The sequence below is a fragment of the Callorhinchus milii genome, unplaced genomic scaffold (genome assembly GCF_018977255.1).
Source record: "Callorhinchus milii isolate IMCB2004 unplaced genomic scaffold, IMCB_Cmil_1.0 Scaffold1, whole genome shotgun sequence".
Classification (NCBI taxonomy): domain Eukaryota; kingdom Metazoa; phylum Chordata; class Chondrichthyes; order Chimaeriformes; family Callorhinchidae; genus Callorhinchus; species Callorhinchus milii.
In genome coordinates this window covers 24,156,036-24,181,828 of record NW_024704742.1, presented here as the reverse complement: position 1 = coordinate 24,181,828, position 25,793 = coordinate 24,156,036, and the positions used below count along the sequence as shown (strand labels likewise).

Genomic DNA, 25,793 nt, shown 5'->3' with positions numbered 1-25,793 from the left:
AAACACGCATTAGGTCAGTCAACATCTATGGAGAGAGGAAAATGAGTTAACATTTCATGTTGATGATCTGTTGTCAGAACAGTCCTGTAGAAAGGCCATAGACCTGAAACTTTAAACTGAAACTTTAACTTTAACTCTCCGTAGATGTTGCCTGATCTGCTGCATATTCCCAGTGACTTCTGTTTTTATTCCACTTTACAGTATATTCTGTCAAGTGCTTTGAGGTGTCTCAACAACGTGATAAGGCGCTATATCAAATGCAAGAATCATTATTAATCAGCTGAAAAAGGTTCTCTCTCTACCCAAGCTCCACTGGGACCTGGAAGATATGGTTCAAAATAGCTTACCTTCCCAAATAGAAAAAAAATATTGTTTCAGGACTTTTTTTAAAAGTCAAAATGTTGTGTTCAACCCCTATTGTGTCCTGTAGATATAAAATAAGTTCCTCAAAACATTACAATTTAAAGCATTCCTTATGAAAAATAATTGAGCCCTTTCTTATGGAGCATAATTTTGCCCACAAAACATATAGTCAATTCACTTTACAGTATATTCTGTGAAGCGCTTTGAGACGTCTCAATGCAACACCTTATCAAAAGCATTATTATTAATGCACACCTATGAAAAAAGGCAGCAGGTTCACTTGGAGCCTGACCATCTAATAACATTTCAGCAAAATATCTCCAAGTGCAATCTTTACAAGCATTAAGTAAATGTGCAATCAATCGAGAACTACAACTCATCTAGGCTGGATTGCATCATTTCCTAAAAACATCATTCTGCCCCTCTTTTGAAGAAGCATTTGAGTCAGAAACATTGACAGGAAACAGGAAGTTATGACGCTCCTTTTAGTAAGCAAGGAAATCAGAGCACAATGGTACTAAGGGCATACGTTTTATAAAGGTAACATGAACCAACGGAATTCAAGACTCTTTTTGACTCTGACAGTGGCTCTCTCTTTATCCAGCAACAGTAAGTACGACTAAAACCTTCTTTTATTAGGATTAGGCTAAAAAGTCCTGTACTACCATGCTCTGAATGAATGTGCCTCTGGCTATTCCAACGAATGGTTCCACCCAGATCTCTGAGAGATTTGACAGCTGCATGCTTTGATACTCAGACATTTTTCCAACTGTTTGTTTCATACAAGTTGATTGCGTGCTATAACTTTATCTTGATTTTCTTTCGTGTTTCTTTTCTCCACCAGTCTATCTTTCTCTTTTCTCCTGAAGGCACTGACACTTCACAGGCGTACAACTTCATGGGCACTGACCACTCTCCAATATCTTACCCAAGTGGAAATTCTTTGTGCGTGAGGTTGTATAATGAATGGCAACAGATTTTTTGACCACAGGATGCAGCAGGACTGAACCCGTTCCTCAGCTAACATCCTCACATTAACACTTTTCCGCAAGAGCTTCTGGATGCAAATCTGGAGCCTGAAAATTCTTGTATTTAGGATTAAAACCATTTTATTTAAATTGGAATTTTGAAAAGAAACCTTAAATTTAGCATTGATTTTGAAGTTTCATTTTTCTCAAAAAACACTATGGAAGAATCGGTCCTAAATTAAGACTGCTTTCGAAAATGTCACACCATCTTAGATGTTAAGCAATGGTTTTACGTCTAATAACATGAAATCTGTGGTCCACAAATGTAAACTTTGGCCGATTCATCCCTCAATAATTCAGGGGACTTAATCCAAATGTTGTGCTCAATTCCTGTCTCACTGAATGAGGAAGCTCAACATTGATCAAGGATCAAATCTAGGACTTTACAATTGTGTAAACTACGATCTCATTCTTACCATTGGCTTTCACCACCATGGGCAGCATTGCTTTGGCAGATAAACTGAATGGAGGCAGCAATTCTAATTTACACTGTTTTCTTCCAGACTATTCCTCCATTTGTCTGTCTGTAGCACACAATAGTGTAAACCCGGTGTCAGTTTCCTCTTAAAAATGTTTTCTGACATCCCCTCCTATTTAATAACAATAATCCTTGCATTTGATATAGGCCTTATTACATCATTGAGACATTTCAAAGGACTTCACAGGATATACTGTAAAGTGGATTGACTGTGTATTTTGTGGGCAAAATGTGGTAGCCAGTTGTACACAGCAGTGTCCCACAAAGAGCCATGGAGTGAGTGCCCAGTTTTATTTTGAGGGATCGTTGGCCACAGGACACTGCAGTAATCATAGACATACTTATTCGTTTGGAGTATGAATGACTCACTTTGGTTCAAATAATTTGACTGAACTTGATGGAGGTCAATTTATGTGTGAAATGAGATTGCACTCTGCTTCGCTCTTTATGATCATAAATGTTATTCCTAACATTTTTCTGACATGACAGATTCGTGACCATGCCTATTTAATTGCATCAATGAAATGTATATTTTGTATACAGTATTACAGTTTATGGATTCATTATTGTTCTGTGTAACACAACCTTTATTACTGATATACAAACAGCCAGTGATGGAACAGTCAGCAATAGCACAGGTCTTGCATCTTGCTTGAGGTAGTTAGTGAGGAAGTAAGAGAGAAAAGTGAAAGACAGTATATTCTTTTTAAACAAACAAAAATGAAACTGTGAAATGAGCATGAGGTTCAATGAAAATGTGGTTGAAAGTGCAGGCTGTTTAGACAGACGTTAAAGATTTCATGGCACTAGGTGAAAAGAGAGGAGTTTCTCCCTGTGTGCTGCCCAACAATCCTGCATATAAAAATATATATTTCAGGGAATTCCAGGGTCATAGATCCTGGTTCTTGTTGACCGATCAGGAAGTTCTGTTCATTGTACCGATGCAGAAGTCTGCAGTTCATTCTGGCCATTTGCTCTGCAAGGAACCAGTGGGAATCTAAAGAGATCATATAAATAGTAGAAAATGGGAGAAGAACTGTGAATTGTAACTTCCAGTTAATCTTAAGATGGCAACTTCAAAGAATAAGTGGAAAGCAAAACACCAGCAGTTTCCTGTCTGCATTTTATTCCAGCTTCACGTTTCATTGTTTTTGCAAATCTCGTAATGCGACATTGGCGAATTGGACATCAAAATGCACACAGTGAATCTGGTCTGTGAATATTGTGTTTAAGATATGGTTTTAGTTTTGATGTTCTTAGTTTTGGATCCTCTTATTTTAGACTATGTTCTTTTGATTTTAGTATTTGACTTTAGGATGCACCAACACAGAACAAGAGGCTACAGGTTCAGAGTTGCAAAAGGCAATTTCAGGACAGATACCAGGCAGTTTTTTTTAACCCAGAGTGTAGAAGAGCAGAAGTGTAACACAGCATTGGCATCCGTGGAGCTGAGAACCCTTTACAATAGTCTATTTTGATCTCAATTCAATAAGCACTTATTTATTCTGATTGCAACTGCATTCATGCATCAAAAGAATTATGACCAAACAAATTAATTTGTCCAACATACAACCAATGTACAATGGAGCCTGTAAAGAAATATGTCTTTCTGTGCAAAGCGACTGACTTATTTCATTAGAAACCCCCATGTTGTGATTCCCATCACTACCATATGTAATTGCAACTAATGTTTTTTTCAGTGGTTTCCTGTTCCTCTGATTAAACCATTCAGCGATCATTTACTAACATCATTGGGGTTTCTATGCCATTTCCCATTCCCCTGCTAAATATTATGAATAAATTAAGTTACATAGAATATACCGCACAGAAACAGGCCATTCGGCCCAACTGGGCTATGCTGGTGTTTATGCTCCACTTGAGCCTCCTCTTGCTCTTCCTCAACTAAGCCTATCAGCATAACCTTCTATTCCTTTCTCCCTCATGTACTTATCTAGCTTTCCCTTAAATACATCTATGCTATAATGTATGAGTTAATTTTAAAGCATCTAGATGCAGCCCATTATTCAGGTGTAAGCCACAACAGTGCGTGTTGACAGGTTGTTTGAGCGACCATAGGGGATATCTAATCCAAAATTGACCAGCTGATGTCCACACCCTACACCTGGAGCTGGATAACAGTCAGGAGCAGACAGCTTGGTTGAGTTTTTTTTCTTTCTAGTCCAGGGGTTCTGATGGTAATTACAGTACCCAAACTACTGCTTGAGATTTGCTAACTCAACATCTGCAGTCTTCAGGCCTGCTTGGCTCACTGCTGTACCAAATGGTTTCTTTATCAACTGGCACATCAAGAGATTGCTTGATCTGATCTCTTGCTAAAACATTATGCTGGCTTGTTAGCAAAAAAAAATAATGTGATGCTTTATATCTACCAGATATAGATTGAAACAATTGGTGCTTTGGGTACGATTCAGTGACTTGTTTTCCATTGAGTGTGCAGGGTCAATCTGGGACTGATTTAGAAGAAGTAAGTGATTTATTTTTTAAAGAGGAAGAAGTGGTCAACGAAATGGGGAAAAATTATGTTCCTGATCTTATTTGGTGGTCTGTTCTAAATGATGATTAAAAGTGTTAAAAATCTGTGGTTAATGTATCACCCAAGAAAAGGGAAATGTTCATCAACAAAGTAAGAGTCTGTGTTCCTGTTTTGTTTTTTCGGCTTGCCTCTTCTTGAAATTTCCGGAATAATATCTGCAAGTGGTAGACATGCAAAATGAGTTCTCAAAAGGAGAAGATTGAATTTATTTGTGATGTTTCCATGCTGGTGTGAATTTCAAGTGCTCTGGGATGCTATCCTGATGGGCGCTATATAGATGCAAGTTGTTTCTGATGTTGATTTTTGGGCATCACAGATAAATCCAATACATCAGTGAGAGGCACAAATCATCAGCCTCATGAGAGCAGGGTGGTGGTGATGGGGGTGAGGTTGAAAAGAGAAAATTGACCACAAATCTGGAGGATATACAGCTCTTGAAAATGATACCTGCATTCTCACAGATTTCACAACATTTTGTTCTAATCCTTTTGTCATTTTTTTTAAAAAACAGCTTTTTCATCGCAAGTAAATGAAACAACTACATCTGTGAATCACACTGAGCAACCCAAACAAACTGATGCAACAACTACTGAATTAAGCCCAATAACTGCAGAAGTTAAGTACGGAAATCACTCTACCATAAGCTTATCCTTACAAGCAAGTAAGGTGGCTTCCTCAACAGTTTCACATTTCAGATTTTCATCAAAGAAACAGCAAGATGTCCACAAAACAAATACTTCTGGCACCGTAGCCACCAGCATAAAGACTACTCCGAATAAATCATGGCAGAACAGGTCAAAGGGATATTCTCCATCATCTACGACCAAGTCAGGCAATCGTAAGACACCAAACAAAACCTTCATTATCTTGGTGATTGCACTTCCCATCCTGGGCCTCGTTCTGCTTATATTGATGGTTGCCTTTGTGATATGTTTCACTCGTAAGAAAAAGCAAAGTAAGAAATATTTTATTTGACTTGAAATAATGATCCAGTGAAATAATGTGGTATTTTAATTAAAGAATGACATAGATCCTCCTATTCGCAGAATCCTGCAGTATAGTGGTTGGCGAGCTCACCTCACAAATGAGAGGACTCAGGTTCAATTCCCAGGCAGGGCTAAACTTTAGGCAAGTTTCTTTACTCCACACACCTCTGTTTACCTAGCAGTAATTAGGAACCCGGTTGTTAGACAATTGGCAGATTGCTTTCTGGGGGTAATAATCCCTCAAAAAAAATGGTCAAACCACTACCGTCTGTGGGACACTGCTGTGCACAGTTGACTCCCGAGTTTCACCCACAAAATACACAGTAAATCGACTTTACAATATATTGTGTGAAGTGCTTTGAGACTTCTCAATGATGTGATAAGGTGCTATATCAAATGCAAGTATTATTAATAATAATCTTGAAATTCACTTTTCCCATTTTAAAGTTCACAGCAATAAAAATTTACATTACATAAGACGACTAATTGGCATATTGTGCTGGCTCTTTTGAAGAGCAAGCCTTTCAGTGCTATTTAGAATAAGATATATTTGAAGATCAATTTGTATTTGTAGTGTTTACTATTTTCAAGCATTTTTTGCAATTGCCTCTCAGGACACAGCAGTTATGTCCAATGAACACACAACGGTCATTAAATATTACAGAGTTTGGTTTGACAGCAAGACTTACAATCATCAAATATAGATAGAACAAAACAACTCATTATGAAAAGATCTCAAAGGGATGGAGAGCAAAAGAGACAGCAAGTCAGCAAGTGTTAGATGAAGGGCACTTGTGAATCTCAGCAGGCAATCGATCTCAGATCATTTTTTTTCATTAAGAAGGGCTTTAACTAGCTCCATACAGCTTGCTGACTTCAGGCTTTTTTTGAATGCTGGAAATAATCCTCTCAAAGTTTCCAGTCTGTGCCTCTTATCTTTCCAGTCATTCAATTTGGTGGCATGAAGACTCTCAGATTTTCAGAGGAGACACTTCTAAGCAATCAGGAGGCCAAGAGCCATCCTAGTTTTCTACATTGGTCGATATACTTAACACGATCTCTCAAGACACAATCTCTTGGAAGATCCTGTTAAATGCATCGACCAAATATCAAACTAGGATGGCTCTTGACCTCCACAGTGGCTGGAAATTGTAATCTTGAGAGCTTGGGTGAAAAAGTCACTGAACATCCTTAAACAGCACCAAACAATGCTTTTGTGTGCTTTTCTTCTACCATCAGTTTCAGTGCCAGTTATTCTAACGCCAATGGATCCCATGTGGCAAAACAAAGCCTTTTCAAAATCTTCAATTAGCCCTTCACTAATATTTTCCATCTCAACGTGCACACCTCCACACAATAATCCTTGCATTTGTTATAGCACCTTATCACGTCTGCGAGACGTCACAAAACTCTTCACAGAATATACTGTAAAATGAATTGTCTGTATATTGGGACATCCTCCAGATGTGAAAGGTGCTATACCTTGATTGACCTTTAGATGACAAGATCATATTCACAATTAACGTATGGATGTAGAAGGCCCTTCAACCCCTTTTATTTCCATCTTTCCAGAATATCCACCCAACAAACTTTGTTCCCTTTATAGGATCAAGTTGTTTCTTAAGTAAGTCCAGCATTCTGGCCTCAAACATTCCTTCCTGGTAATATGTTCCAGGAATTAATAATTCTCAGTGTGAATAAATATTTCCTGGTAACTGTCCAGAAATTGTCCATCACATGCGTAAGAGGGTCACTTGCACACTCTTATTCTGCTGCATTGACATACCTGACTCACTCGGTAACACTCTTGCCTCAGTATCAGAAGTCTCTAGGTTTAAACACCACATTGGGACTTCATAGAATTATACAGCACAGAAGGAAGCCATTCGGCTCATCGTGCCTGCTCTTTTAAAAGACCTATCCAAATCAATCCCGCTCCCCTGCTTTCTCCACATAGCCCTGCAAACGTGTCCTCTCCAAATAATTATCTAATTCTCTCTTAAAAGTTGTTATCGAATCGGCTTCCATCACCCTTTCAGGCAATGAATTCCAGATCTGAACAACTCGCTGGGTGAAAAACATTTCTCCTCACCTCCCCTGTTTCTTTTAACAACTATTTTAAAACGGTGTCCTCGGGTTAGTGACCCACCCATCAGTGGAAATAGTTTCTCCTTGTTCACTCTATCGAACCCCTTCATAATTTTGAAAACTTCTATTAAGTCTCCTCTTAACCTTCTCTGCTCCAAGGAGAACAATCCTAGCTTCTCTAGCCTCTCCTGATAACTGAAGTCCCTCATTCCTGGTACCATCCTGGTAAATCTCCTTTGCACTCTCTCCAATGCCTTGACATCCTTCCTAAAGTGTGGTACCCAGGGCTGAACACAGTACTCTAACCAGGGTTTTATAAAGGTTCATCATAACTTCCTGACTTTTGTATTCTATGTCCCTATTTATAAAGCCTAGAATCCCGTATGCTTTTTTTTTAAAAAAAAAACTGCTTTATCTACCTGTCCTGCAAGCTTCAAAGATTTACTTATATGAACGCCCAGGTCTCTTGTTCTTTCACGCCCTTTAAGTTTTTACCATATAGCTTATATTGCCTCTCCTAATTCTTCCTCCCAAACTGCATCACTTCACATTTATTCACATTAAACTTGATCTGCCACATATCTGCCCATTTTACAAGTCTATGTCCTCTTGCAATCGACTGCTATCCTCCTCACTGTTTATTACTTTTCCTAGCTTAGTATCATCTGCAAACTTGGAAATTGTACTCCTTATAGCCAAGTCCAGGTCATTGATATAGATCAAAACAACAGTGGTCCCAATACCAACCCTTAGGGGACATCACTGCACACAACAACAACAACAACAGTGTATTTATAGAGTGCGTTTCACGTCAGGAGGACGTCCTAAGGTGCTGGACAGTTGGGTCAGGACCCGAGCAGGGGGGAATGGTCAGGGTGAGGGGAGGGAAGGGAGGGAGCGAGGAGGGGGTAGAGAGTCGAGAGGGGAGCTGAAGGCACGGTCAAAGAGAAAGATTTTGAGACTAGCCTTGAAGGAGGAAAGGGAGGAGGCGGCGAAGGCAATGGGGGATAGAGTTCCAGAGCCTCAGGGCTGAGAGGCTGAAGGCTCAGCCACCGATGATAGGGCGGTTGGGGCGGGGGATGTGAAGCAGACCGGAGCCAGAGGAACGGAGGGTATGGGCAGGTAGGTAGGGGGATAGTAGGTCGGAGAGGTAGGAGGGAGCGAGGCCGTGAATGGCCTTGTAGGTGAGGATGAGGATCTTGAAATCAATCCTCTGGGGGATGGGGAGCCAGTGGAGGCGAGTGAGGGTGGGAGTGATGTGGTCGCGAAGCCTGGTGCGGGACAGTACATGAGCTGCAGAGTTCTGAATGACCTGCAGCTTGTGGAGGGAGGTGCCGGGAAGGCCGACGAGGAGAGAGTTCCCAAAGTCCAGCCTTGAGGTGATAATGGCGTGGACCAGAGTTTCAGCAGTGTGAGGGGTGAGGTAGTGCCGTAGTCTGGCGATGTTCCAGAGGTGGTGGAAGGCGGTGCCAGTTGTGGGGCGGATGTGGGGAAGAAAGGACAGCTCAGGGTCGAACAGAACGCTGAGGTTCCTGATTCGCTTTGAGAGGTGGAGAATGCAGCCTTGGATGCTGATCCCTCCACACTTCCCTCCAATCAACAACAACAACAAAATTACATTCAAATTAGTTTCACGTCAGGAGGATGTCCCAAGGCGCTGGACAGACAGAGTTACAGACCCGAGCTGGAGGTTCGGGTGTGGGATGGGGGGGGAGGCAGGGAGATCAAAAGCACGGTCGAAGAGGAGGGTCTTGAGGTAGGACTTGGTGGCGAGGGAGGGGGCAAGATGGAGGGACTGTGGGATGGAGTTCCAGGGAGTGGGTGCAGAGTGGCGGAAGGCCTTTCCGCCAATAATGGAGCGAGCAAGGCGGGGGACGTGAAGCAGGCCGGAGCCCGCTGAACAGAAGGAGAGAATAGGGTGGTAAGGGGTTAGGAGGTTGGAGAGGTAGAGGGGAACAAGACTGTGGAGGGCTTTGAAGGTGAGGACGAGGATCATGAACTGTATCCTTTGTGTGATGGGAAGCCAGTGGAGTTGGGCGAGGCTGGGGGTGATAGGGTCGCAGAGCCTAGTGCGGAAGAGGACATGGGCTGCAGAGTTCTGGATGATCTGCAGACTGTGGAGGGAGGAGTTGGGGAGTCCGACAAGCAGTGAGTTTGCATAGTCAAGCCTCAAAGTCATGAAAGCATGTATGAGGGTTTCGGCGGCCTACGGCGTGAGACAGTGTCGGAGCCGGGCGATGTTGCGGAGGTGGGGGAAGGCAGAGCAGGTCATGGCGCAGATGTGGGGTAGAAAGGATAGTTGAGTTTCAAACAAGACCCCAAGGTTCTGGACTGGTTAAGCAAGGTGGAGTGTGCAACCATGGATGGTGATGCTGTCAGCATCTGAGGTGAGGAAGTGCTGACGGGAGCCAATCAGGAGAGCCTCGGTCTTATTGACGTTCAATTGAAGAAAGTTAGCTCTCATCCAGGACTTGATGTCTGACAGACATTCTGTCAGGACAGCAGTGGTCCTGGAGTCAAGGGTGGAGGCAGAAAGGTACAGTTGGGTGTCATCCACATACACGTGGAAGTTGACCCCATGTCTGCAGATAATGTCACCAAGAGGGAGCGTATAGATATTGAAGAGGAACAGCCATTCACCAGCACTCTGTCTCCAAGCCAGTTCTGTATAATAATAATAATAATAATCCTTGCATTTGATATAGCGCTTTTCACGTCAGGAGGACGTCCCAAAGTGCTTCACAGAACACACTGTAAAGTGAATTGACTGTATATTTGTGGGCGAACGCGGCAGCCAATTGCGCACAGCAATGTCCCACAAACAGTCGTAGATTGAAAATGACCAATTTATTATTGTTTTGTTTTGGAGGGATTATTATTAGGTGTGTGGAGTAAGGAAACTTATCCATGCTGCCACTGTCCTTTTAATACCATGGGCTTTAATTTTGCTTAAAAGTCTCTTATGTGGCACTTTATCAAATGCCTTTTGAAAATCCATATAAAGTACATCAATTGCACTGCCTTCATCTACCCTCTCTGTTACTTCATAAAAAAAAACTCTACCAGGTTTGTTAGACATGATTTGTCTTCAGCAAATCCATGTTGGCTGTCCTTTATTAACCCATATTTTCAAAGTGAAAATTTATTTTGCCCCAGATTATAGTCTCTAGAAATTTGCCCAGTACTGACGTTAAGATGACTGGCATGTAATTTGCAGGTTTATCCTTCTGCCCCTTCTTGCACAGGGGAGTAACATTTGCAACCCTCCAGGCCTCTGGCACCACCCCAGTTTCCAAGGAGGATTGAAAGGTCATGGCCAGAGACTCCATTATTTCCACCCTTGCTTCCCTCAGTGACCCCAGACCGGGTGAGTTTTCAGAAACCCTGAGCTCAAGCTCAAGCAGCCAGAGGTACTTCCTACACACAAATTTTCCATGGCACACAAAGCATTCTGGAGTTCCCACATAGGGCAATCAACCAGTTTTAGCTGCCCTGCCATATTCCCAGACATATTTTATATTACTTTAATATAACTATTATATACTTTATAATTATGCACCTCCTTCTCCCTTTGCACCAAATTTCCACTCTCACCAAGTTCCTTAACAGAAATCTCACTCCATTCTCTCCTCACTCTGCTGGGCTCTTTGCTCAAGTGAGGCACTTGCAAATCTCACTTAATTAACTGATCCCTAACACCTAACCTGTGACCAACTGCCAATTTAACTTGTTTCCTTGTAAAGTTCTCCCTTGCTCAAGAAAGAATTCCCAGTCTTTTGCTCCCCAGTTCTCTCTTGCTCAAGATTCCCACTCTCACCAAATTCCTTAACAGTATCCTTACTCTGTTTCCCACCTCACTCTACTGGGCTTTCTGTTCAAGTGAGGTTCTCACAAGTCTTCCCCCTTTATATAGGACTCAAACAAAAACACCCAGTTGTGACTGGTCTGAAAATGTATTAATCCCAACATCTGACCTATGATTAACTGCTAATTGACTTGTTTGCCTGCTTACATATAAGGTCGCCTCTACCGCAAGAAAAATTTCCCACCCTTCTGCTGAATAAAATAGTTTTTTCTTTCTTGTATCTCTCAGTACCTTGGGACATTCTCCTGATGTGAAAGGTGCTATGCAAATGTAATTTTGTTGTTGTTGTTGAAGAATTCCCACTCTCACTAAATTCCTTAACATAATTCTCACTGTTCCACCTCACTCAGTTCCCTCCTCACACTGCAGGGCTCTCTGCTCCCTAGCTCTCTCTCTTATTTACAAGAACACATAAACTACACTTGGCAGCAATTGCCTATGGAATACCTTAAGGCATTTCAACATTATAGACATGAAAACACATTTTATTTTGTATTTGCTGCCTTTAATTCAACAAAACTCAGTGAAAATGGTTAATTTAACTATCTTGGCACTGAGTCTGTGAGTCCAGGTCTTTGATTACAAGGAAAAGGAAGAGTCCTGCAACAAAGGTTGACTGTTAAATATTAATGAAAATATTGTGCATTACAATTTTTCCTGGTTAAGATCTTGTTGCTGGAAATAACTGATCAATTTGCTATTCTGCATTTCTCATGCCAACCTTTATAGCTCTTGAGTGACTGTCAGGCTATGGGTAGTATCCTACAGTGGGCCTGTGCCTCTCAATAGTTGGTTGTCATTGCCCAAACTATATTAAGATAGGACCCTTACAGTCAACAGTCTGAGCTAGGTCTATCTAAACTCAGCTCTCGAAACTGCAAGGCCAGTATACCCACCTAATGTTCCACCCAATCACCCAATATTTTTGAGTACATAGTAGCATCGTGCCTTTATTTACTGCTTTCAGGAAACAAATATAATGAGGATGGGACTAACATTTTTTCTCAACCTATTCCCAGTGGATTTATGCATGATTGCTTACAACCATGACTATTTTAAGGATTGGCTGCTAATTGCTGTTTTCAAAGCTAGCAAAGGAAATAAGCACATGCCTGGAGTAATAATCTGATGTAATGAGGATACTAGCTCTTCTTAAATGTTCCCAATTGATTATTTTACTACCCACATTGATCAAAGTATTATTCAATTCAGGTATCTAAGCTTCAACACTTGGTTCACAACAACAACTTGCATTTAGATAGCGCCCTTCACATGGGGTAGCGTCCCAGAGCACTTGTTTTCAACAAGGAGATAGATGATGGAGGATTTACGAGTGTTGATCAAAGTGCAGTGAAACAGGCTTTTAAATTGGTTTTGTCAGGAGGGAGAGAAGGTGCAAGGCAAAGAGATTTGGTGAAAGAGTCCAGAGAGGAGGAGCAGAGTAGACGAATTCTCAGCCATGGATGGGGGAATTGAAAAGAGTGAGGGAGAGCAGAAAGCATATGTAGGAAAATAGGGCTGAATGAGATGCGGTAGATAGGAAGCCGGCTGACCAGTGCTGGCTTGTAGCGATTCCAGTTACTGCAGGTCTATAGAACATCAGTGGGAAAACAAGTCTATACGATACTGAGGAGAGAAGTTCTTTTGTGCACTTGGAAAGTTGCTTTATTGCAAAGCAAAGCTTTGTCTCGTCCATGCATTCGTCAATTCCCTACTCGACATCTCATATGCCCTCTTCGCTGGTCTCCCTAGCATCATCAAGCACAAGATCCAGATAATCCAAAACTCCGCTGCCCGCATACTCACCTGCACAAAACTCTGCACCCCCATCACACTAGTTCCACCCAGGCTTCACCTGCTCCGTATCACTGAACGGGTCGATTTCAAGATGCTCACACTTGTTTTCAATTCCCTTCATGCCCTGGCACCTTCCTGCCTCTCCGACCTGCTTACCTCCCAACCCACAGCCCGCTGCCTCCACTCGACTGCTCTAGTCTTCTGCATGTCCCTCGTTCCCTCCGTTCCACCATTGGTGGCTGAGCTTTCAGCTGCTATGCCTCGAAACTCTGGAACACTCATCCTCTATCCTTCCCCCTTTGCCGCTTCCTTCCCCATCTTCAGATTGCGCCTGAAGACCTTCCTATTCGGCCGTGCCTACGGTTACCTCCTCCTCACCCCTCCCCCCCCAGGTCGTTGTCATGCTCCACCACTGTCGAGTGCTCTGGAATGCTACCCTGTGTGAGGGGAGCTATACAAATGCAAGTTGTTGTTGTTCATTCTCCATCTCTCAAACAGAAAAACTGTATGTCCAACTTAAAATTAACTCAACTCTTCACAGAAAGTTTGCTTAAATAAATTTGTCCTAACTTTATTTTCCTCAGTCCTGGATGATGAAGCTACCAGTGAAAATCTAGCAAGGTAAGATGATTCAAACTTTTTGCAGAATTATTTAAAAAAGAGGTCCACTGAAGGTCAATGTAGGTAAATGGACACAGATTCTAAAGATATGATTGGGAGCTATGCAGAACTGTATTTATTTGTCATTTGACAGTGGATCAAAGTAGAAGTTAGATACACTCACAAATTCATTTAATTTGCTTCAAATAATGAATTGGTCAGACTAACTGTACTGTATTAAGACTTGTTTAGCTTAGTTCTGTATGAGTGATGGAGAGTGTGGTTGCTCTGTATGCGGTGGTGTGGTTGCTCCATATGTACCAGTAGGAATATGCTTCTTGCGCATTCTCATTATCAGCACCAAAGTGTGAATCTATGTGAATCTGGTGGTGGTGTGCTGTGAGATTGACTTTAAGATCCCGTTTTACCAATAGGAAATGGACAATAAAACTGTGGCATCAGTTATTACTGAGTTCACAGGTCACACGGTTATTAGAAATCTTGATAGCAATCTGTGGTAGGTCATAGTTTGTGAACGATTAGAACCCAGAACAAGATGCGTTCTTGTGCCTGCTTTGTTTTTTGTCAAATTCATTTTCAATTTATATTCAGTACTGTTCCTCTGTGGTAAATTATTTTCTTTATCTTTCATCCTTTGCACGCTTTCTTCATCTCAGTCTTCACCTATCCCTGCAACACCAATGAGCCCTCCCTTGGCCTGACACAAATTAATTCAGTGTGTTTGAATCAGGCTGCGGTAAACCACTTGAATTTAAATTACTTGAATCCTCCTCGATCTCCCCTTCTGTTTGACATACCGGTGCACTCAACAGGCAGGTAATGAGGTTGTATATTTACTCTGCCAGTTTAGTCCTGCAAATTTCAATAAAGATTCACACCAGTGTTAATTCTTCCTTCTGCCACTATCGCAAAGAGTCAGCCTATGGATCATAGGTTTACTTTGACAATGCTTATTGTTGCAGTGCAATGTAAAATTGGTTCTGACCAGAGAGTGGGGACCATCTTGTATCTCTTGTGGGAGGGGTGACCTAAAATCCCATTCCTTTTTCAGTTAGATATGTTGGAACTCTGGGGTCTAAGTGACTGTGATTGGATTTGAATCTATAACAAAAGTGCTGACTTGTTATTTTCGCTACTGTAGTCTTTGATTGACGTTCACATTCAGCAGTTCTGTCTCCTGCCCCAACTGCCTGTTATTAGATTTGAGATGCTAAGTGGCTCTAAAAGCTGCTCGAAATGTACAGTGAGCAGGACATTAATGCAAGTGGCTCAGAGATGCTGGCTTTGTCTATGACAGCAGGTTGGTTTACAGTCAGCATGATGAGTGCTGGAGACTGCTCATTACACAGCATTTGGGAAATATAGTTTATGTGCTACTTAAGAAAGGAGAACGACTGGACCTGTGTAGTGGACCTCGTAATGGAAGACTCTGAAGGCAAAACAGTTCAAATAGATTTGTGGCTGTCACTGGTAAAAGGAAATTAAAGATGTCTCAATTATTTTATATAATTTTTATGATTCTGATTTGATATTTACAAACTGTGAACATCCCAGAGTAAGTGAAAAATATTCCCCTAAAGGTGATTGTTTGTTCTGTTTAAAGCCCAATTTTTGAAGAGGACATTCATTCAGTGATGGAGGTTGAAATGGATGAACTGGAGAAATGGATGGGAAGCATAAAAAAAGCCTGTAAGTAACTGAGTGTGAATTGCATAGACTAGTTCTCTAGGGAATGAAGAGATTATAGCTCAGTACCTCCAATTCCAAATAAGAGAAGGTATCAATCTCTTCACTTCCCACTACTTCCCTATCTTTGTAATCTTCTCTTAGTCCCTGCTTCTGCTTGTCTCCTCTACTTGTGGAGTCCTGTAGCTTAGTGGTTACAGTACTTGCCTCGCAAGCGAGAGGACCTGAGTTTGATTCCCGGCCCGGGTGAAACATTGGGCAAGTTTCCTTACTCCACACAGCTCTGCTTACCTAGCAGTACGTAGGAACCCAATTGCTAGTTGATCGGTGGATCGCTTTTCTGGGGGTAATAATCCCTTCAAAAAAATAAATAATTTGGTCACTCAATCCACGAATGTTTGTGGGACACTGCTGTGCACAATTGGCTGCTGAGTTTTGTCCACAAACTATACACAGTTCACTTTACAGTATATTCGGTGAAGCACTTTGAGATGTCTCGAAGACGTGATAAGGCGCTATACCAAATGCAAGGATTATTATTATAATTATGTGGCTAACTCAGGCTTGCTGCACATCCCACACCCCTTCTGTGTGATGATTGGCGGCAGTGCCTTCAGTTTCTATGCCCCTGACGTCTGGAACTCCCTTCATCTTCCTCTCCATCTCACTCTCCTCTATTGCACTATTTCTCTATTGCTTCATTTAACAAGACGCTGGTTGGTTCAACGAGGCAAATCCTTTCAGCTTTGTGAACTGCTTTCCAATCCAGCTCAGACCAATGAGAATAAAATTCTTTCTCCTTACTCACTCTAAGCCTCTTTTCCATGTTTAACACACCACTCTCTGCCTCCCAAAATCCAGAACCAACTCCCACTCCTACCATTCTCAAATCCCAATCGCAGATGGCACAAATCCAGCATCTCGGTCCATCACCAAATGTGACTCAGCCACCTTAGAAACTCATCTCTCCTTTGTCAAAACTAAAATGTCTTTTTATTCCAAAGTTATCCAGGAGGCTGAAGACAACCCTGAGCTCCTGTTCTCTACCACTAATTATATCCTCTATTCTCTCCCACCTCAAGCACCTCCCCATCCCTGCTATCTTTGTCCAATCTCCTCAACTTGGCTAACGTAGGCCAACTGCACATGCTCTCCCACCCCCCTCCTACTGTGTAACGGCAGAGCCGTTAGGTATTATGCCCCTGACCTTTGGACCTCCCTGCCTCTGCCCCTCCATCTCTGTTCTTCTGTATCAGACTTTAAATCCCACCTAAAAATTTACCTTTCACTGCAACCATGGTCATCTCCCCTTCCCCTTTTCCCTTACAGCATCCGACACAGTCAATGTGACATCATCTTCAATACACCATCTTGTTGTTGATGTTGTTGTAAGGAGTTCAAGTGAGCAATTTCAAATCCAGTTACCAGGAATCCCATTAAGAAATTCCACATATATTTCCTTAAGTCTCCATTTCCCATGCTTTTAGCTCGTAATTCCTAAAAGAGCAGACCCACCTGCAAAGTAACACTTCAGATAATTATCATAAGGTTGAAGCAGGAAAATACAGAAAAGAATAAAATAATTATTCTTCACTCAGATAATTCTTAAGAAATTTTCCCACATGGCAGATGTACTAGTTTGATATTGATGGAGATTATAGCTCTCTGAGCTGACTGTGGCATGTACTGGTCCTCTTCCTCAGAATAGTATTAATAACAATATTCCTTACATTTGATTCAGCGCCTTATCATGTCTCAATGCACTTCACATGATATACTGTAAAGTGCTTTGACTGTGTTTGCGGGCAAAGCTAATTAGAGCAAAGCTTAATTGTGGTGCATGGATTTTTTGATGTGTTCTTTCTGTCATATATTCTCTTAAATCATTCCAGCTCAACAGGAGACTTTACCGGAAGAAAAAGAATTGAATCCCAAATCAAGGTACGTGAGAGCGAGAGAGAGAGAAAGAAAGAAAAATAAAGAGAAAGCAAGAGAGGAATTGCATTTGTAGTATTGAATGAAAAGAATCTGCGTGTAATTAACTTAACAAACAGAGCAAGTGCAAAACATGAAGTGAGTTTGATAAGGTGGGACTCTGGGGTCTAGCATAATAGATGCTTTGAGATGCAATCCACATAATCTGGTATGTTTAACACCGTGGTAAATTGTTTGTTAAAGAGTTGACATTTCTCAGATTAGCTGCATCTGCATTTAAATTAAATACAGAATGTGATTGTATTTTACTTACTTCAGTCAGTATTTAAGAACCTGGGAAGTTTTTTTTGGTCAACCGGGTGTATGGACATATGCGGAAACCCATCACCGTGCTTAACTCTTAAGAATATCCAAAACAAATTGAGATTTCCATGCCTCCCACTTCACATGGAAATTCCAGAGATAGATTGTTGGAATGGAATGTGCACTCTCTCCCTGAAGGATCACATCCTGCTCTCCTAATTGCAGAAAGTATTAGGCGCAGGTTGGCAAGAACCAAGGCTTGGGGAGTCCAGAGCGTGTGTTGGGGTACTGCTGAAGTCTAACCAGATAAAACCACATAGCTTGCCATTGATATTGCTGTCTGGCAAGCTTTCCCACTGCTTATCTAGCTAGGACCACCCGTTAGGGTTTGCCTTACAGGGTTAATACAAGCTGAGTGAGATGATTCTCTGGCCCCAATGACTTGTCTGCCCTTTCAAGTCCTCATCTCAAAGCACTAAACATCTTACATACATCAACAGCACTAGATTTTAACTCACACAGAAACCGATCGATTTGTAAATTTGTTAAATAATTGCCATTTCTCGTTTTAGTTGCAACTGCATTTGAATTCAATGCAGAATGTGATTTTACTTTATTTACTTCAGTGCAGTATTTAAGAACCTAGAAAGTGGGAATCAGAGAGTTGGATTTCCAGGATTAAAAACAGCACTCCTGACAACATTTGAATGCTGCACAAAATTACATAACTCTTCCAATAATAATCCTTGCTAATAATAACAAACAAAACCAAACATTCACTGAAAAAAACAATTTTATTCAACAATTTTAATAGGAGTGAAATGCAACAGATTTTATAACACAATCAACAATTAGCAAATCTGTTATGACACATTGCAAATCAGAATACAATACATTAGATTGAAAACTAAGGCTTCGTGTACCAACTAACTCCACAGCTTCTAAAGGAAGACAGAAATTAGCCTTGGAGTGGAGAGATAGGCAGAAGAAAATCTTATGCACGCACTTTTCCCTGTGTGATGATGGCCTGAGTTTTCCAAAAATGCAAGCCTATGATTTTAATTCACCATTTGACATGACTGGTTCAGAGAGAGGCGAGAAACACATTCGGGACTAGGGTTAAAAATTTGTAGAAGCTGATTCAAAACCATTGAGGGCTGCAGTTCTGCTCAGATTTCTGTGCAGCAACTTCGATACACAATCATAATCCCTGTTTGAAGCATATTGTCAATTGCAAAATTCTGAAATTTAGTCTGAACTTGAGAGCTGGTTTCCTGCATTTCCTCAAAAACAATATTCCTAAAATTCTGCATGTTCTTACATTTGTAGGCTTACAATTGAGATCCAAAGAGATTTGGACCCTTTGGAATTATTAGTTTTCAGTGTGATAAGAACCTCCACAATATCACAGTCCAATTCCATAAATTGAAAGGGTGTATTGGCAGAAGTATTGCTTTCATAATCTGGCATTTCAACAAATTCACAGAAAGACAACGCAACCCGTTTGTCACAGGCTGGATCCGTAGTGTTTACATCTTTTGATACTAGTTGAGGTTATAGTAGAGTGTATTTTAGCACAGCAAAGCCATAATTACACCTTCAGCAACATGTCAGAACAAAACACAAACAGGAAGTGGTCTGTGTGCAATAGAACAGAACAAGCCAAGACAAACAACAGCAGACAGATGAGCTAATCAATGAAGGAGGGATGTGCGCAGCAGACATATGAATCACTGTACCTTAGCAACACGAACTAAGGTAGGATTTGACTGGCATTTGGTAATAGTGATGCCTGTGTTTCAACCATTGTCTCTCATGATGAGAGAGAGCCTCAGTAATGCAGACTACACATATCATCCACACCTACAACAACTTACACTTATATTGCAGTGCCCTCCATGCAGGGTAGAGTCTCAGAGAGCTTAATAGTGGCGGAGCCTGACTGGGTGGGGGTGGGGAGGAAGTATGACCTTAAGCACAGTCGAACTGAAAGGTTTTCAGGCAGGACTTGAAAAAGTGGAGAAAGGAGGCAAGGCGGAGGGATTGAGGGAGAGTGCTCCACAGTTTTGAACGTAGTGACAATCTCCAATGTGTAGCGGAGGGTACGAGGGACAATCAGGAAGCCGGTGCCAATCGAGCGGAGGTGCTGGGTGGTGGATTAGGGAGTGAGGAAGTCGGAGAGGTAGGGAGGTGCCAGGGAGTGAATGGATTTGAACATGAGTGTGAGGATCTTGAAATCAATCTATTCGGTAAGGAGTGCATTTGAGTAATCCAGGTGGGAGGTGGCAAACGCATGCATGAGGGTTTCGGCTGCATTTGGGGTAAGGTATGGTCGGAGGCGGGCAGTGAGGTGGAGGAAGGCGGTCCTGGTCAGGGACCAGATGTAGGGGAGGAAGGACAACTGGGGGTCGAACCGGATGCCTAGATTGCGCACTGAGTCTGAGTGAGAGCCCAGAAAGGTTGAGGAGTTTAGATACGCAGGAGTGAAGACTTTGACGGGAGCCAAAGAGTATGGCTTCCATCTTGTCCACTTTCAGCTGCAGTAAGTTTGAAGAATAACATAACATCCATCGCCAAATCTCTGATATCCAATCCAGCCCTGATTCCCAACACCAAACCAGCCTTGAAATTGCGGTCTGGGATATTAGCTTTGCTCTGATGGTCTTCAGTTAAACCACAATTCCACTAACCAGCACAACAATGAAGCGATCTCCAGGCTGGCAAGTCCAATGTGCAGTTCAAGACCAACCAGTGTGATGGAATCAGGAGAGGAGGCAGTAATGCATGACGAATGCTTGATGTAGCTTCTGGATGATGGAGTTAATTTTTAAACATGTGTTATATGGCACATAACTGATTGCAATTCTCACTATATAATTTGTTAATATAGAACATCAGTGCCTCCCAGGATTTTACCCTCACACCCACCCTCATCCTCAATCTTTTTTTCTCCAGGGAAAACATGTAAGCCCTTATAAACGTCTCTCTCATAGAGACTCCAATATCTCAGATTCAACCTTGAAATCTTCCTTGACCCTTCTCTGCAAATTCAGTGCCCTATTGATGATATGCTGACCCTGATCTGCTCACAATATTCCAAATGTAACCTTTTGTACAAGTAGAATAAAATCTTCTGACATTTACTGAGAAGCTCTTACCAGTTCTGTTGATAAGAACTTTAGGTTGACTGGAAACATTAAGTGAATTATAAATGATCCCAGTTAAAACCCTTTCTTTCTCCACCTCTGCTCAGGAACATCCTCCTCGGATGTTTACTGTCTCTTGTTTCAACATGCAATAGCTTGCAGTTATCTGCATCGATATAGATTTAGCACTCCTCAATCAGGTTTGGTTGAATGCATTTATTCTCCTTGCATTAATCATCTTACCACATAACCTGGTATTACTAGCAAATTTTAAAATATTCCAAGAATTACTCACCTCCGTGTGTGAACAGCAGGGAACCTGAACAGAATGTTGTGAAATTCCACTCAGCACTCACCTTAATGACAGAGCTTTTCCATTTATCATTCATTACCTTTTGCTGAGACAATTTTCTCCTCAAGGAGACAATTTGACATTAGTTGATTATATGTATTTGTTAAAAATATAGCATTTATATAGCGCTTTCCACATAAAATTAATGTCTCAAATCTCCTTCAAAGTACAATTCATTGGAAATGATGTGAATGTTCTGAGTGCATTTTAATAGGAGAATTATTTTAATCGTAGCAGAGTGTTTCGAAATCAAATTTGAATTTTCAAATGATAGAATTGATGATAACATGAATTGGATCTAATCAGGTTCTTGAAAGAGAAGTGCCTTTAATACTGAGCCAATTTTCACATCTAACCTTTGTCAATTTTTTTGGTGATATATGATGGCCAATTGCCATTCTCGGGTTGGAACAATCAGACAAATGTGCACACACACATTTGGGTAGGGATATTGTGATAGAGAGTAATTTCAAGTTTCACGAAAATTCAAGACAGTGAAGCAGGAGGGATACACGGAGGAAGCAAAAGGAGAAATGAGAGTGAGGGTAAGGAACGAGTGATTTGTGGGAACATCAACTGTGCTGAAATTATTTGTCTTTGGAAGCTGAATCCTTTCAAGATAATTTTATAATCTTCCTGCCTGCCACTCCAATGTGAGAGGCAGGCAGTGACAACAGGACCGCCAAACTATATTCTAATCAAACTCTGGGACTGATTTAAAGCTACTAGTGTTGCGACTGTCAGGTGACACAAGTCCTGACAGTTGCTTGAGATTTTAAGAACAGAGTAACAACTTACCTTTAATTCAGATTCCTTCAAGCTTGGTCTACATTGTTTGGTTAATTTTGTAATAACCAGGCAGAAAAAGGAAAAGAAACACACAGGTGGGATTTTAAAAATAGCTGCAGACTAAAAAGAGAGTTGCACCAGGAAAGATTGCTCATGTTTCTGAAGAAATCATTGTTAAATGAGTAAACTGAGATTTTGCATTGTGTAGTCTGGTAGCATCAAGCTGATAGAACCAATGCAATTACTGGGGGAAGCCTGGAGAAAGCTGGAAGGAATAAGGAATGAAGAGAAATTATCAAGGAGAATTCTGGAGCAGCTCGCAGGCTAGAAGAATGGAGGATGTAATGTTTTCTCTTATTGTGTCTCTGCTTTTTTCTTTCATTGCTTCAATTCCTTTCTTCATAAGATTGTAATAGAAGTATGGTGAAGAAAGCCCTTCGGCTCATTTGATCTCGTCCTTGCAGAACATCCACCCTGTTGTCTTCCCTGTTGCAGTATCATGCTGTGCCTTAAATTAGTCCAGCATTTCACTGTCTGAAGTTCTGCAGCTAAAATACATTTGTAGCGTCTTCCAAGTGTCCTCACAACTGGTGCCAAACCTGACATCAATGTAAGAACAATAGGTTTATACTGTACATTCACTAACAAGCAAGAGGGTTGAAATTCCAGATGTATAGACTTTGCATCAAGCATGATTATAATAGAAAATCCTTTTAGAGACCGACATCATCGATAACTCTTCATGGATCGATAACTGGAATTTTAGCCTAGGATACACAATTTACACAATCTGATGGGGTTATTGAATAAATTCATCTTACATTCCAAGATCTACACTTGTACATTTAATGCGCGTCTTATTCCGGTTGCTCTCATTTTTCTGAATGCTGGAATTATTTCTGAATTTCTTCCCTTTGGATTGTAGATTTAATGTAATTTTTTAATACAAAAAGTTTAGAAACATTTGGGCAGGTGGCGACCTCTGTGCACCCATGTACCTTGCTGGTGTACACTCAGATTGTTTTTAAAATGTTGCATTAATATCTGTGATGTATATTAATACAACATGGGAGATGAGTCAACACCTCCAATTGTGGAAAAGCCAAAGTGCCAGGAAGAGAGAGCTCTGACCACTGTTTCAGTGACAGTGCGGGTAGGGATAGGAGCCTGGAGGTGTGTGGAGTGATGGAACTGGTCATAATGTTTTGGCTAATGTTTACTTTGCTTTGACAGCTGTCACAGTTTACAGTGCTGGAAAAGCAAAGGTTAAGCTACAACCTTTGGAAACCCAACACGAAGATACATTTCATTTAAACCAAGTTTTGTCGAATGATGTTGTGTACAATGCCAACAGATGTTGACTCAGGACCCATTTGGTTTTAGAAATGAAGTCAATTGAGACTTGTATGCAGAGCAGACCTTACATCACAACTAGATCTTGTCAACCTCAATTTTTTTTGAATGGTGATGGGCTGGAAAGGGACAGTGGCAGGATATGAGTGAGCTCCTTCGCGACTGACAAAAGCATTTTTTCCGCTCTCTTTTACAGTGAATCAGAATCATGAAACGTTCGCCAAGTTAATTGACAAAGATGGATTCCTGTCCCAGAATGTCCCTGAATGAGACAATCCATATGCACTGTATCCTTAATGTATTCTTTTTCATCCACTTATGGAGCTTTCACAAACTTCTTAAACTTTATTTTTGATTAAAGGTTTGTTTTTTGTTTTCAAAAAATTGAATTGTGCACGTAGTTACTGATTTGTATAAAATGTCTAACATAACATCCTTTAATTTTGTTCTGTGTAGAGGATGTTATTTGTTCCACAACATAAAGGAACAAGAAAAAGAAACAAGCAATAGTTGTAGAGATCGAAAGAGCTAATGTAACAATGTGGAACAAGCACAATACCATTAAACCATAAAACAGGTAGAGGTATCGCTGAAAGATAAAAATGCTGCAACCATTAATAAGATAACTCTGTTCAATCAGTTTGCTACATATCAAGGGAATTAGATAGATACTGGAAGAAAAGGAGTCTTAAAGGGGAGAAATGAGCAGGAGAGTGGGCTCATGTAGAAAAAAGCACAAGTGAGCCAAATGGCCTGTTTCTATGCTGTAATATTCTATGAATTCAGCCTCTCACATCCTCACCTCACTGAGCGCTAAGTTTTGTACCCCTCTCACCAGGCTCCACTGGCTCCCTGATTTCCAATAGATTGACTTTAAGCTCCTCACTCTCACCTACAAATCCCTACATGCCCTCCCCCCACACTCTCTTACCACTGGGACCTTCTCTAGCCTCACTCGTCTGCTTGTCCTCTCCACTCAGCAAAACTCAGGTATGCCATGTGTTCCTCACCCCCTCACACAATTGGCAACTGAGCCTTCAGGCACTATGCCCCTACCCTCTGGACTTCCCTCTCTCACCACCTTTATCTGCCTATTAGAACTTCTTGAAAACCTACCTCTTCAAATGTGCCCACAGTCTACCAGTCATGGTAGAACAGAGCACAGGACTTCCTTTCAGAAATTCTAAAGGATTATAGCCAGTGGGACAAATGTTTAGTGAAACTTTTACAATTTCAAATGTGCTGATGGATTACACCCTGGTGTGATAGGATGGACTTTAGACTTACCATTCTCCATACAGTGAGTTTTCAATCTCAGCTGCACCACATACAAAAGAGCAAAGTTAAAAGACATTTGGATCAGTGTCATTTGCCCACTGGTGCCTCAGCTGTACAGTGGTTGACCCTGTGAGTAGTGTTTGGGAGCTTTCTGTGTTAGGGAATGGGGGGCTACAGAAAGGCAATAAAGAGGGATAGAAAAATAACAGACTTGCCATCCTCCATACAGTGAGGTTTCAGTTTCAGCTGCACCACAAACAAAAGAGCAAAGTTAAAAGACACCTGGATCAGTGTCATTTGGGAGAGAAAGTGAAAAGGTAAAAGAGCCTAACTCTAATTTTTGCTCTTTTGTGTTTAGCTTTCTGTTTGAAAGAAGCATTTTTAAATGTGGTACATCTATAGTTACAATGTAAATGCATATTTCATGCCATAGAGAATAACACAATGCCCAAAGGTCCGTTGATTTTACTTTTACATGTTCAGCGAAGCTGAAATTCCTTTTGTAATAAGAGTTCTTTGTTTCTTTGAGATCAATCCATCCATCTTAAAGTTTCTCAAGTCTGAATAATAATTGAAGAAATAAAGATTGGATTGATTCAATGTTGAGTGTTCTGTTCTTATTTAAATATATATATCCTAATTGGACCACCACAACGTGCTCTCATTAAACTCTGCAGTAGCTTATCAGGCTCTTTGCTCACTAATGAGATAAACTCCATCCTTCATTCTCCATTCAGTGCTGCTGCTACTGATCCTGCAACAAAAGACCAACTTGGCAAGTGAGACAGTTGCCTCAGAATCACTCTGTTGCGAGATCTCTTAAGGATACTTGGCACACCACCCTTTTTGCTGTTGGGTTTGTAGCCGGTCAATTAAATTTAGCATTACATGTCCAAAATCATGATTTTCTTGGCAATCTGTGAAGTTTTCAACAACAAGTTTTCAGTAGAGGCACCTAACAGCAGAGACGCTTGGGAGGAGAGAATGTATTACTGAACATGAGCCAGTGTTGAAGGAAACACGGAGCATCAGGATTCTGCTCCCCAGAGTGTGGAGCAAGATCACTATGGAGTGACACTAAATGGAGACAATGGATTTCAGAGCCAGGTTGGGGAAGGGGTTCGGGGCACTTGGGGAGGTCTAACTTTTGAATTGTACTAACCATGTGCAA

At 41.2% G+C, this 25,793-nt stretch overlaps 1 protein-coding gene across 2 annotated transcripts; it reads left to right on the top strand.

The window, feature by feature from the left end:
• The first annotated feature begins 844 nt into the window (after positions 1 to 844).
• On the top strand, positions 845 to 25,073 carry tmem154 (transmembrane protein 154). 2 transcript variants are annotated; one of them, XM_007904007.2, is made up of 6 exons: positions 845 to 972; positions 4,935 to 5,261; positions 13,744 to 13,780; positions 15,384 to 15,469; positions 17,359 to 17,407; positions 23,541 to 25,073. In XM_007904007.2, the coding sequence occupies exons 1-6, from the start codon at positions 909 to 911 to the stop codon at positions 23,554 to 23,556; spliced, it is 579 nt and encodes a 192-aa protein (XP_007902198.1). In that variant the 5' UTR covers positions 845 to 908; the 3' UTR covers positions 23,557 to 25,073. The 2 variants fall into 2 exon arrangements, with proteins under 2 accessions (XP_007902198.1, XP_007902197.1); XM_007904006.2 differs by having other exon boundaries at positions 4,935 to 5,378.
• The last annotated feature ends 720 nt before the right edge of the window (positions 25,074 to 25,793 follow it).

Bases quoted from the DNA above. Each gene is read 5' to 3' on its own strand.
- tmem154 (XM_007904006.2), top strand. From the start codon at position 909: ATGAACCAACGGAATTCAAGACTCTTTTTGACTCTGACAGTGGCTCTC. The intron at 973-4,934 runs GTAAGTACGACT...TTTAAAAAACAG, and splicing joins TCTCTCTTTATCCAGCAACA to CTTTTTCATCGCAAGTAAAT. The intron at 13,781-15,383 runs GTAAGATGATTC...TTCTGTTTAAAG, and splicing joins ACCAGTGAAAATCTAGCAAG to CCCAATTTTTGAAGAGGACA.